The sequence below is a fragment of the Oryctolagus cuniculus genome, chromosome 18, assembly GCF_964237555.1.
Source record: "Oryctolagus cuniculus chromosome 18, mOryCun1.1, whole genome shotgun sequence".
NCBI classification, from domain to species: domain Eukaryota; kingdom Metazoa; phylum Chordata; class Mammalia; order Lagomorpha; family Leporidae; genus Oryctolagus; species Oryctolagus cuniculus.
Genome location: NC_091449.1, coordinates 18,303,766 through 18,316,618, shown reverse-complemented (window position 1 = coordinate 18,316,618; position 12,853 = coordinate 18,303,766). Strand labels below are relative to the sequence as shown.

At 52.1% G+C, this 12,853-nt stretch overlaps 1 protein-coding gene across 1 annotated transcript in view; it reads left to right on the top strand.

Annotated features, from left to right (window-relative positions):
* The first annotated feature begins 4,144 nt into the window (after nucleotides 1-4,144).
* LOC138846464 (putative ATP-dependent RNA helicase TDRD12) overlaps nucleotides 4,145-12,853 on the top strand; it is a 35,954-nt gene continuing 27,245 nt past the window's right edge. The window contains exon 1 of the mRNA XM_070062415.1: nucleotides 4,145-4,564. Coding sequence (XP_069918516.1) covers nucleotides 4,421-4,564 — 144 coding nt within the window. The 5' untranslated portion in view covers nucleotides 4,145-4,420. The remainder of the gene's footprint in view (nucleotides 4,565-12,853) is intronic.

Here is a 12,853-nt window from a genome sequence, read left to right as displayed (position 1 = left end):
ACTAGACTGTTACTGGAATTAAGACTTATTCTATGCATCTGCTCTCCCACAATATGGCGCTGAGAAGGGAGAAACAGCTTCTACGCAGCTGCCTCCAGTTCAACCAATAAACTGTAGGACCTGCTCCTGATTGGAGGAGAGCAGCGTACTCGGCGTGTGGGTAGCAGAGTTGGGATTGGCGGAAAAGGACTATGAAGGAGGAGAGAGACAACATGCACCAGGAACATCTATCTGAAGGAACACCTGTGCAGCCCCCGAGAGAGCCGGCCAGCGGTGTGCCGCTCCCCCGCGGAAGTGGGGAAGGTGGCAGGGGGAATTGCCCTTCCACAGAGGTGGAAGGGATGGTAGCCAACCTGGGAAGAACCAGCAGCAAACCCGGGGAGGGCCGAGCAGACAAAAGAACAGCGCAGGGTCCTGTGTTGTTCCTCCACAAAGAGGGGCAGCGACAGGAGACTGGTAAGAAGCTCTTGGCTCCTGGCTTCAGATTGGCACAGCTCTGGCTGTTGCGGCCAACTGGGGAGCGAACCAGCAGATGGAAGACCTCTCTCTCCCTGCCTCTGCTTCTTCTCTGTGTAACTCCGACTCTCAAATAAATAAATAAATCTTTTTTAAACAAGACATTGCAAATGTTAAAAATTAAAATTTAACCTGTTTTGTTAAAAACAACCTTTTAAAGATAAAAATAACGTGGTTTTTGTTCAATTATTCCAGACTATATTATCACATATAGGGGTAGTGCTAGAAAGAATAGGAAAAAACATGAGAGGACAGAGTAAATACCTGAGATAATAGAGAAATATCTGTTCAAGTGCTTTTCAGTGCAAGAGTAGCTGGTAGAATTAAAGACAGCGTGTGATGTTACAAATCAGTCAGAAACAAGAGTGTAACTCCTCATGCAAAAGGGAGAGCACTGAAAGTAGCCATGAAACGTAAGCCAAAACCTTAGAAGAGAGTGACTGAAATTAGAACACACCAACCACAACCACAAAAAATGGGTTAAATTTATTATAAAAATCTCAGAGTAAAATTTTTTTTTGACAGGCAGAGTGGAGAGAGAGAGAGAGAGAGAGAGAGAGAGAGTGAGATCTTCCTTTGCCGTTGGTTCACCCTCCAGTGACTGCTGCGGCTGGCGTACCACGCTGATCAGATGGCAGGAGCCAGGTAATTGTCCTGGTCTCCCATGGGGTGCAGGGCCCAAGCACCTGGGCCATCCTCCACTGCACTCCCTGGCCACAGCAGAGAGCTGGCCTGGCAGAGGGGCAACCGGGACAGAATCCGGTGCCCCGACAGGGACTAGAACCCAGTGTGCCGGCACTGCAAGGCGGAGGAATAGCCTAGTGAGCCAGGATGCCAGCCTGAACTCAGGTATTCTTATATAGGACCTGGCTGCAGCGGCTTTACCACTGCACCAAGGGCCTGCCCCCAATGTTTTTCTTAAGGTTTAGGTGTCTTCGCATCAGGAAAGGAGTGGCAAATCCAGACCCAAAATGCAAAGTCATCGTAATCAGTCATTGCTTTCTTTTTCCACTTAACGTGGCCAACTCTTCCCTGGGCTCTTCTGGGGGTTCCTACAGACCACAGAGCCTGAACCCCAGCTGCTCTGCTCCAAAGTGGCCCAGACACCCAATGGGGACGATATGGCAGCACCATACTACGTCTTCCTTTTTTCCACAACCTTGTTCTCTTTCTACCTTTTTATGTTGTAAAGTTTTAGAATTTTTATTTACATTTGTTTATTTGAAAGGCAGAGAGACAGAGATCTCCTGGCCACTGATCCATTCCCCAAATGTCTGCAACAGCCAGGGCTGGGCCAGGCTGAAGCCAGGAGCCCCAGACTCAATTTGGGTCTCCTGTGTGGGTGACAGGGATCCAAATATTTGGGCTGTCACTTACTCCCTCCCAGGGTCTAGGCCAGCAGGAAGCTGGAATTCAAAGTGGAGCCAGGACTCAAATCCAGGCACTCTGATAGGGGCTACCAGCATACCAAGCTGTGTCTTAACTGCTGCACCAAATGTCCAAAACAATGGTGCAAGGTCTTTTAAAAAACAAACAAAAAATCTGCCCATTAGCATCAGAGTTGGGGGAGGGGGGAGCAGGTTACAGGTACAGATTCTGAAACTCTGCAGTCTTAAGAGACTGGGTGGCTGCAGCCTCATTTTGAGTATCCATCCCAGTGCAACAGGAGAGAAACAGGACTCATTTAGAAAAATATCAAGCTCCTCACAACTGGACACGTGTCCATTTCTAGCTCCAAACCAATCAGGAGCGAGGAGTGTCAGATCCTCACCGGCAGTGACCCCTGCTGCCCTGGTAGGGACTCCTGAACGTTCAAGCATGCCCAAAATGGCCTCATGTGAACTTTCCGGGGTGATGGTATCAAGCACCATTGCTGTGGTGTGTCGTGTGCAAAAACAGTGAAAGCCAAATCAGCGGTGCCTGTGCAGATCACCTAGCTGGGTGCCAAATGCTGTCCTGTGCCCAGGGGTTTGAGCCAGATTGAAGTGCCGTGTGTACTGGGGGAACGGGCATGCCTTCCCACCCCCATGAAAGCACCTGTTCGGCTCCCATAGGACAGCAAGTTGATGGAAGCTCACCCTGCTGTGCTGTCCCTGTGTTGGAGCATGAGCGCCCCATAATCCCTTCTGGGCTGCATATTGGCCCCTTGTCAATTTCTATCTGCAAGTGAGCCAAAGACCCTGGGCTTGGTAAGGCCACTGTGATGTACAAATAGTTCCACTTTCTGGAAGCAGGTTTGTGACAATGTTTCAGGATCACCTTTTGCAGCATGAGTTAATCAAAGAAAAAAAGACAAAGGTTGTCCCTTGCATTCTTCATTAAAAAAATTTTATATATTTGAAATGCAAAATGAGAGAGAGAGAGAGAGCAGGAAGGAGGGAGGGAGGGAGGCAGGGAGGGAGAGAGAGAATCTTTCATCCACTGGTTCATTCCCCAAGTGCCCTCAGTAGCAGGGCCGAGTCGGGCTGAAAGCAGGAAATACAGCTGCATCTCCCACGTGGGTGGCAGGAACCCAGCACCTGGGCCTCCCCCTGCTGCTTCTCATGCACATCGCAGGAAACTGAATGCAAGTGCAGACGGACACCGCACGCAGGGGCTCCAGCCACCGCGCTGGCACATCGCCTGCCCGTGTTCTCCACCTCCTTTCAGGCCTGGGACCTTCCACGTCTCACCTGTCGACAGGCGTGTTGGCCTGCCAGGTATGTAGCCTGCTTCCTCGCCACCCCCCCCCCCAGCACCAGGTGAACACCATGCTCCCCATCAGCAGCTTCCTGCCTGACTCGCAGGCGCACACCTGTCCTTTCCCAAGGTCCTCCTGGGGGACGTCAAGCACACACCTGTGGGGCCTGTAGAATCAAGCTTTTTTTTTTTCCTTGAATTTTTATTTTTTTTAAAGGTTTACTTGAAAGTCAGTTACCGAGAGAGTCGAGCTTATTTTTTAAAACTAGAGGCTTACCTGAACATCTTGCTCCCCCAAGCACAGAACCTAACAATTCCCTTGCTCTCTCTAATCTGGTCTTCTACTATTTTGTTGGTTGCCCCAATCAATTAACACATTTCCGCATAGAGCTTAAGAAACCTTGTGCCCACCCCCACCCCCCATTGAAATATTAAGGAATTCAGCTGTAAAAGCTTCCTGGCCCAGGATTTGGGGGGGGGGTGTCGAGGTTTCTTTCATTTTTTAAAAAAATATTATTTATTTATTTGAGTGCTAGTTAGAGAGAGAGGGAAAGACAGAGAGAAAGGTCTTCCATCAGCTGGTTCACTCCCCAGATGGCCAGAGCTGGGCCAATCAGAAGCCAGGAGCTTCTTCTAGGTGCGGGGACAGAGCCTTCCAAGTGAGAACTCTGGTGGCTGCTTCAGTCACAGGAGCTGCAGACCCCGGCCCACTCAGAGGACGGGGTCGTGCACACTTCCGCTAAGACAAGCAAGCCCAGCACAGAGACCTGGGGAGCGCGGCCCGCTGGACGCTGGGGGTGGACAGCCCAGCAGGCCCCGCGCGCTCCCGGCGGGGAGGCCAGCCCAGGTCCCCAAGCCCCCGGGCGCCCCGCGGCCCAGGAAGCGAGCCGCGCCCAGCACCGCGAGACCCCACGCCCCTTCCCGCCGCACGGCGGCGCTGCGCAAGGCCGGCCGTTGTCCGGGGCCGTTGGGCGCCCACGTGGCTTCTGGACGCCTCGAGGCCGGCGCGGGGGCGGGCGCCATTACGAGAGGCCGGGGGCGCGGGGTGGAGCCGACGAGGAGCCCAGAGCGCGCCCGCGGCGGCGGCGTCGGGTGGGAAGACGAGGCGCGGCACTGGGGGGCGTGGCGGCCGGCCTGCAGGCGGGGGCGCGTCCAGGGCAGGAAGCTGGAGTCCCCGTGGAGCTGGTGGGCGCGGCCCCCGCAGAGGCCTGAGGCGTCCGGCGCGATGGCAGGGGCCGCCCCCGGGGCGGCGGCAGGGGCCGCGCGGCTCGCCACGCCCGGCACGCCCGCCACGCCCGCCGCCGGGCGCGTCGTCCAGGGCGAGCGGGCCAGAGGCGCGGCGAAGATGCTCCAGGTCCTGGTGCTGCAGGTGAGCGAGCGGCCCGCGCACGGACGGTCGGGCCCGGGTCGGTGCAGGCGGGAGGCTGGAGTGCGGGTGGGGGTCGCTTCAGAAGGGGGCGCGTGCGCTGTTCCGGACAACCCCGGAGGGCGGTTGCTGCGAGCTGTCCCGTACTAGGTGTGCGTGCCTGACTCGGGCACGTTGGCAGGTGTGTCGGTGCCCCGCACACCCCAGCCCACGTCTGCCCTAGGTTAGGGCCCTCGCGGGGAACCGTGGACCTGGCTCCCGCCCTTCCCCCGCCGCCCGCAGCCCTCAGGGCTCGGCTTCTGGGACCCCCCCGCCCCCCCCCCACGCCGCCCTCTCCTCACGCGGGTGTCCTGGTCCCCGGGGCGGGCATGGGCCGCCACCTGGGAGACTTGAGGTGCAGGGAGGGCTCCCGAGGAAGACTGAGGGGAGGCGCTGGAGGAGGGAGTTTACAAACCGGAGCCAGGGTGTGGGATGGGGAGGGGCGCCGCGAAGGAGGGGGATGGGTGGTGTCTGTGTTCTGTGGATTCACCCGACCAGAGCGTCACACACCCCCGAAGCCGCTGACTCCTTGCAAGGAGGCCTGGCTCTCAGACTTTTCAATTTGTTTTATTTACTTGACAGAGTTAGAGACAGTGAGAGACACAGACAGACAGAAAGGTCTTCCTTCCTTTGGTTCACCCCACAAATGGCCGCCACGGCCAGCGTGCTGCGCCGATCAGAAACCAGGAGCCAGGTGCTTCCTCCTGGTCTCCCATGCGGGTGCAGGGCCCAAGCACTTGGGCCATCCTCCACTGTACTCCCGGGCCACAGCAGAGAGCTAGACTAGAAGAAGAGCAACTGGGACTAGAACCCGGCGCCCATATGGTTCGCTGGCGCCCCAGGCAGAGGATGAACCAAGTGAGCCATGGCGTCGGCCCCTGGCTCTCAGACTTTGAAGGGATTTCAGGTCTCCCTGGGAGGCTCCTCTGCACTAGTCAATGTTCTCCATCAGTCCTAAATATGTCAGTCCCAATTCCTTCCTGTGAAAGGGCTCTCACCCATCCTGCCACGTGCACGCCCGTGGGTGCAGGACTTGGGCAAGAAGTGCTGGGCTCGTGCCCTCCTGCTTGGGAACCCGTGTGTGTGTTGGGCCCTGGAACCTGCTTGTGTCTCCCCTCAGCTCTGCCCGGCCTCCACTTATGACTGCGACCTGGCTCACCCTTGGAGCAAATCTTCTGCCCCTTATAGGAGTATTTGCCCCAGTGAGGTCCAGGTTCCGGCTGTCCTGATCCAGATTGATGTGGCATTTCCATGGATACGGTGCCCCCTCCCACCCTGTGCCCATCAACAGGTGATGGGGTACCCTCAGGGTGGTGTGCATGTAGGATGGGAAATTATTTAGCTTTCACATTGTTTAGTTTTGAGGTGTCCTCTTACACGTGAGGATGTCATATGAAGTGAGGTGACCCAAGCAGAAAGGCCCACGTGCTGTATGATTCTGTGGGCGAGTTGAATGGCAGCTGCCAGAGGTTGGGTTTGTGCGTACAGGGCAGAGATTCACTTTTGCAAGGTGAAGAATTCTGGAGATGGCTGGTGCTCGCTGTTGCACAACAGTGCCAGTCTACGTAATGCTACTGAACTGTACACTTAAAATTGCCCAAAAGGATGAATTTTATCTGGAGTTTGCCACGACTTTTTAAAAAGATTTACTTGATTCTGTCCCGGTTGCCCCTCTTCCAGGCCAGCCCTCTGCTGTGGCCAGGGAGTGCAGTGGAGGATGGCCCAGGTGCTTGGGCCCTGCACCCCAAGGGAGACCAGGAGAAGCACCTGGCTCCTGGCTCCTGCCATCGGATCAGCGCGGTGCGCCGGCCGCAGCGCGCTGGCCGCGGCAGCCATTGGAGGGTGAACCAACGGCAAAGGAAGACCTTTCTCTCTGTCTCTCTCTCTCACTGTCCACTCTGCCTGTCAAAAAAATAAAATAAATAAATAAATAAATAAATAAAAAATAAATAAATAAAAATAAAAAGATTTACTTATTTGAATAACAGAATGACAGAGACCAACAGAGAGGGAGATCTTCCATCCACTGGTCCATTCCTCAAATGGCCGCAACAGCCAGATCTGGCAGAGTCTGAAGCCAGGAACCAGGAACTCCATCCGGGCCTATCATGTGGGTGGCAGGGGTCCAAGCACTGGGACCCCGAGGCACATTCCCAGGGAGCTGGATCAGAAGTGGAACAGGCGGGACTCGAACTGGTTCTTGGTGGTCATGAGACAGGAACCCGGCAGAGAAGAGAAGCAGCGACCCGGAAGACAGCGGCCTCCCTGAGTGACGCAGACAGAGGCGAGAGCTGTACCTGGAGAGCCGCATCACCAGGAGCCCTGTAGCAGGGCAGCTGTGCTGTTCCTGAAGAGTCCGGCCTGCAGGAGACTCTGCCACATCTGGCGGGGCCGAGACCTCTCCTGGCTAAGGAGGGCCGAGAAGAGCTGTTGGCTGCCAGGAACGTGAGGAGGGCTCGCACGCCCCAGCTGGTTAGGTGCCGCGTGTGATGTCTGCATCGCACCTCAGGGTGCCTGTTCAGATCTGACCGCTCAGCTTCTGGTCCAGCTTCCCGTGTGCTCACATGGGAAGGCAGCGTATGATGGCCCAAGGACTTTGACCCCTGCCCCTGTGTAGGAGGTCAGAGTGGAGTTCCTTCCCTCCTCCCAGACTTGGCTGTTGTGGGCATTTGGGGAGTGAACCAGCAGATGGAAGAGCTCTCTCCCATCCCCCACCTTGCTCTTGCTGTCCATCTCTCTCTGTCACTCTGCTTTTCAAATACATAAGTACACACAGCATATATGAGGAAAGCAGCCCGGGCCACACACTTCTGTGTTTGAAATCTGGGAGGCCGTAGCACCCTGATGGCTGGGCACGTGGCCTTGGAGCAGTGGCAGAAAGCAGTAGTCCTCGGCCTTCCCTGGGAAGCTCCTGGAGGAACTGGCAACTAGAACTGTGTGTGTTGCTGTCTGGAAAAACTGGGCCCGGCTTGCATTTTACAGGTTTTAGAAGCAGATTTTTTTTTTAAATGAAACATTCTAGCAGCCTCAACATTTAACATTAAAAAATTTATTTATGTATTTTCATTGGGAAAACAGGTCAGCAGAGTTCTTCCATCTGCTGGTTTACTCCAGAATGCCCACAGCAGCCAGAGCTGGGCCAGGCCAAAGCTGGGAGCCTAGAGCTCAGTCCTGGTCTCCCACATGGGTGACAGCGGCACAGTGCTCGAGCCATCATCTGCTGCCTGACCAGTAGGCACGTTGGCAGGAAGCTGGATTGGTGGTTGTGTGGCCTTGATGTGAACCAGGTACTCTGAGTATCCCAAGCCGTGACCTGACTGCTGCCCCAAACGCCCACCCCTAAGAATGCTTTGTAAACGTCTTTCCTAAATTACTCTTTGGAAAATTTCCAAACACAAAAACAGCATCATGAATGCCTGTGTGTACTACACCCACACTAACTGGTTGGTAACGCTTTGCTGCGTTTGCACTTCAGAAATGTGTGTATGTAAAAATTACTTTTTCTTTTTTGGTTGAGCCATTTGAGAATGAGTCTAGAACTCAGAGCACTTAAGTGATTTTTCTAGGAACAAAGCCTTCCTCTTATAGAACTATAATGTAATCATCACACTTGAGAAATTTAATGTTGGTGCAAGTCTGTTACCTGATACACAGTCTGTACTCCCTTTGTCCTGATAAGGTCTACTGTAGCTTGTTTTCTCTGATAAAGAACCCAGAACTACACACTGCATTTAATTGTCATGGCCTTGTAGAGTTCATTCAGGCAGTACATTGGTCTATCTTTGATGATACTGAAATTTCTGAAGAATAAGGGCAGTCACTTTGCAAAGTATTCCTCAATAATTATAACTATATTAATATATTTAGGTTAGACACTTTTAGTAAAAATGCTACATAAGTTATGCCACGTCAGAGGACAAGATGTTTTAAAAAAAAAAAATTGATGCTGGGGCCAGCATTGTGGTATAGCAAGGTAAGCTACCACCTGTGATGTCAGGACCCCATATGGGCACCTGTTCAAATCTCATCTGCTCCACTTAAGATCTAGCTCCCTGCTAATGTGCCTGGGAAAGCAACAGAAGATGACACAAGTGCTTGGGCCTCTGCCACCCATGTGGGAGACCCAGATGAAGCTCTTGGCTTCAGCCTGGGCCAGCCCTGGTCATTGCAACCATTTGGGGAGTGAGTGAATTGGTGGGTGGAAGATCTCTCTCTGCCCCCCTCTCTGCCTCCCTCCCTCTCTAACTCTGCGTTTGAAATAAATAAGTAAATCTTTTTTAAAAATTCAGATTAATTTAAAAATTTTAACTTTTTATTAGAAAATGCATTGGAGATGCAGAAAAGTGTGGAAAATAGTATCAATATTGGGACACCCACCAAACTCTTATTTATTTGAAAGGTAGAGACACAAGGAGAGACAGAGCTCTCCCATCCCTTTGTTCACACCCCAGATGCCCACAGTAGCCAAGGCGGGGCCAGGCCAAAGCTTGGAGCTGGGAACTCACCCTGAGTCCCCCACACTGAGGACAGGGACCCAGTCACTCAAGCCATGGTCAAGAGGCCTCCTAGAGTGTGCACTGATTAGCAGCAAGCTGGAATCGGCATCAGAACGTGCACGGAAACCTAAGCACTCCCATGTGGAACGCAGACCCTGCCTGAGGATTCACTGCTATGACAAAAGCCCACCCCTATTTTTTAATTGATGTATAATTTATTTACAGAAAAATTCATTCCTTTTTGTGTAGACTTCTGTATTTTGAAAAATGCATAGCATCGTGAAATCACCCCAACAGTCAAAATGCAGAAGCATTTCCTCACTTCCCCATATTCCCATGATGAAGCTCCTTTGTAGCTGTATCTTTCTCTACCTGTAATGCTTTATAAAGAAGATTGTTTTCTGCTGCTATTAGTTTTTCTTTTCTAGAATGTCACAGAAATGGGTGCCTGCAGAATCCCAGAGCAGCAGTGGCCTTTCACTGTGGCTTCTTCAAAGACGACACATTGGATACTGCTTTGTGTTGCTGCATAGGGTCAGTGGCAGAGTAGTATTCCATTGTGTGCACACACAGCAGTTTATACTCACAGGCCACTTGAGTTGTTTCAGTTTAGGGAGATGATGAACAACATTGCTATAATCTTTGCCTACAGGTAGTTGTATGGACTCGAGTTCATTTCATTTGGGAGAATAACTAGGATGGAATTGCTTGTGTTTTAACTTTATGAGAAACTGATGGACTGTGTTCCAGCATAACTGCCTTTTTGCATTTCTGTCAAAAATGTCTGAGTTCCCTTTTTCTCTCTCTCACTGTCTGACTTTGCCTGTCTAATAAAAGGGGGGGGGGCGCAGCACCGTGGCTCACTTGGTTAATCCTGCACCTGCAGTGCCGGCATCCCATGTGGGCTCTGGGTTCTACTCCCAGTTGCTCCTCTTGCAGTCCAGCTCTCTGCTGTGGCCCGGGAAGGCAGTGGAGGATGGCCCAAGTGCTTGGGCCCTGCACCCGCATGGGAGACCAGGAGAAGCACCTGGCTCCTGGCTTCGGATCGGCGCAATGCGCCGGCCATAGCAGCCATCTGGGTTGTGAACCAACGAAAGGAAGACCTTTCTCTCTGTTTCTCTCACTAACTCTATCTAATAATAAAAAAAAAGTATGAGTTCTATTTGCTCTTCATCCCTGTATACAGTTAGTATTGTAAGGTTTTTTGTTTGTTTGTTTTTTAAAGATTGATGATTTTGACAGAGTTAGAGATCTTCCATCTGCTGGTTCACTCTTGAATTGGCCACAAAGGTGGGAGCTGGGCCAGGCCAAAGCCAGGAGCCCCGACTCCATCTGGGTCTCCTTTATGGGTGCAGGGGCTCAAGCGCTTGGGCCATCCTCCACTGCTGTCCCAGGCACATTACATTACAGGGAGGTGGATTGGAAGTAGAGCAGCTGTGACTGGAACCCACGCCCTTTCTCCAGCGCCAGCCTCACCTGATGGCTGTAGACTCACAGCTGAGACTTGGACTTGAGGTCGGATAGTGAGTCCTCCAGTTGTGTTCTTCTTTCTCATGATTATTTAGGCTGTTCTAATTCCTTTGTCTTTTTTTTAAATAAAAGATTTATTTTTATTTATTTGAAAGTGAGAGTTACAGAGAGAGGTAGAGCCAGAGAGAGAGGTCTTCCCTCTGCTGGTTCACTCCCCAAATGACTGCAACACCTAGAGCTTATCTGATCTGAAGCCAGGAGCTTCTTCCAGGTCTCCCACGCAGGTGCTGGGCCCCAAGGACTTGGGCCATCTTCTGCTGCTTTCCCAGGCCATAGCAGAGAGCTGGATCGGAAGTGGAGCAGCCAGGACTCCAACCGACGCCTATATTTTTTGCCGCCGCTGCAGGCTGTGGCTTTAACCCGCTGCACCACAGCACCAGCCCCTAATTCCTTTGTCTTTCCAAGGAGGATCTCATTATTAGCATGCTGATTTGTAACCACCCCTTCCCTGCAAAAATCCATCATTAAACCTGCTGGAATTGTGTTGTATTTCTAGATCACTTCAGGGGAAAACAGCCGTTTCTTAATTATGGCCCCCACAGGTGCTAGGGGGCATCCCACCCCCAGCATTGCGCAGCATCGCATGAACGGCCTCCATTACTGTCAGCCACCCCTCAAGGCGCATAGTCCATGGTGCTGAGGGTCCAGTCGGGCCCTCCGCTGAGGTGGATGGACAACCCCTGCCCCAAGGGTGACCTTTTTCGTTTGATCAGTAATTTTTTTATGATCTTGTCCTCATCACCTATTTGTATACAAAAGTTGCTTAAAATTTTAAAACCAATCTAAAGAGACAAAAACTAAAGGATCGCTGCATTTATTTAACTGGGCAGCTGTTCCCTCAAGCTTCGGCCCTGCGTAAGTCAGTCCACTTCCAGAGTTTCTCTGCAGCCACCGGCCCTGCTGGTCTCTTTAGGGCTGACCCTCCTGTGTCAGAGGCTCAGCTTGTACGGTATTGCTGGATTTGAGCTGCACTCCAGTGTCAGCCCACCTGCCTGTCTGTGTTGTGGTGGGTCCAGGGAGCTATCTTGAGGACTTTGACTGTAGTAGGGGTGGATGGAACAAGGGTCTGTTTATTTCTAAGAGTTTGTTTTATCTGTTTGAAGGCTTTTTTATTTGATTTAAAGATTTTATTTATTTGAGAGGTACAGTTAGGCAGTGAGAGGGAAAGACAGAGATAAAGGTATTCCTTCCGTTGTTTCACTCCCCAATTTGCCACAATGGCCAGAGCTACGCCGATCTGAAGCCAGGAGCCATGAGCTTCTTCCTGGTCTCCCACGCAGGTGCAGGGGCCCAAGGGCTTGGGCCATCTTCTATTGCTTTCCCAGGCCATAGCAGAGAGCTGGATCGGAAGTGGAGCAGCTGGGACTCGAACCAGCGCCCATCTGGGATGCCAGCACTTCAGGCCAGGGTGTTAACCCGCTGCACCATAGCGCCAGCCCCGAGAAGGCTTTTTTACAATAGAGGACTTTTCCCCACTTTGTGGCTTTCTAAGTCTGGAATTTGCAGGTCTAACAAGCAAATTAGATACAACAGGATCTAAAACAAAAAGATTGAATCGTTATTAGAGTACCTAGGAAATGTGTTCTCTAAACCAGGAGCAGGTTTTCTCACAGAGAGAGGCATGTAGGCCTGGCCAGGTACGTATGAGGCCCGACCTCTGTCTTTACATGGGATAGTGGAAGAGACATCATAAGAAAGGTGTGAACCTCTTGAGGGAAGACCCCCTGTTGACTCCATTACCTAGGCGGCCTGGGAGAAGAGCTGGCTTGAACAGGAGGTTAGTACAGAACAGGCGGCACTTCTGAAAGGAAGATTGCAGTCCTGCCTGTCCTGACCCGAGGCCTTGCCCTCAATGGCAGTAGTTATCTTGGAAGCCGGGCAGAGTAAAGGGCTCTTTGAGCTTGGAGCCAGTAGGATCTGTGGTTCTAACCTGGGATCCCTTCAGCCCCAAGGCAATTCCATTCACCCAGCTCTTGACAGAATTTGGTAGAGGCTGGCTTTTTTCAGGATGGCTGTTTGCCCCATCTCCTGGCTTTCCAAATTGAAGCCTGATGCCATTTGGGATGGACTGGCCTCACTGGGTCTCGTTGATGGCAGAACACTGTGTAAAGTAGCTATTAGTTGGCTTGACAGCTATCTTTACATTCCTCCTGCTAAAGCAGACCACAGAGGCATCCTCTAAGATGTCAGTTAAGGGGTTGTTGAGTTCTGTCCTTAATCTTTGGTG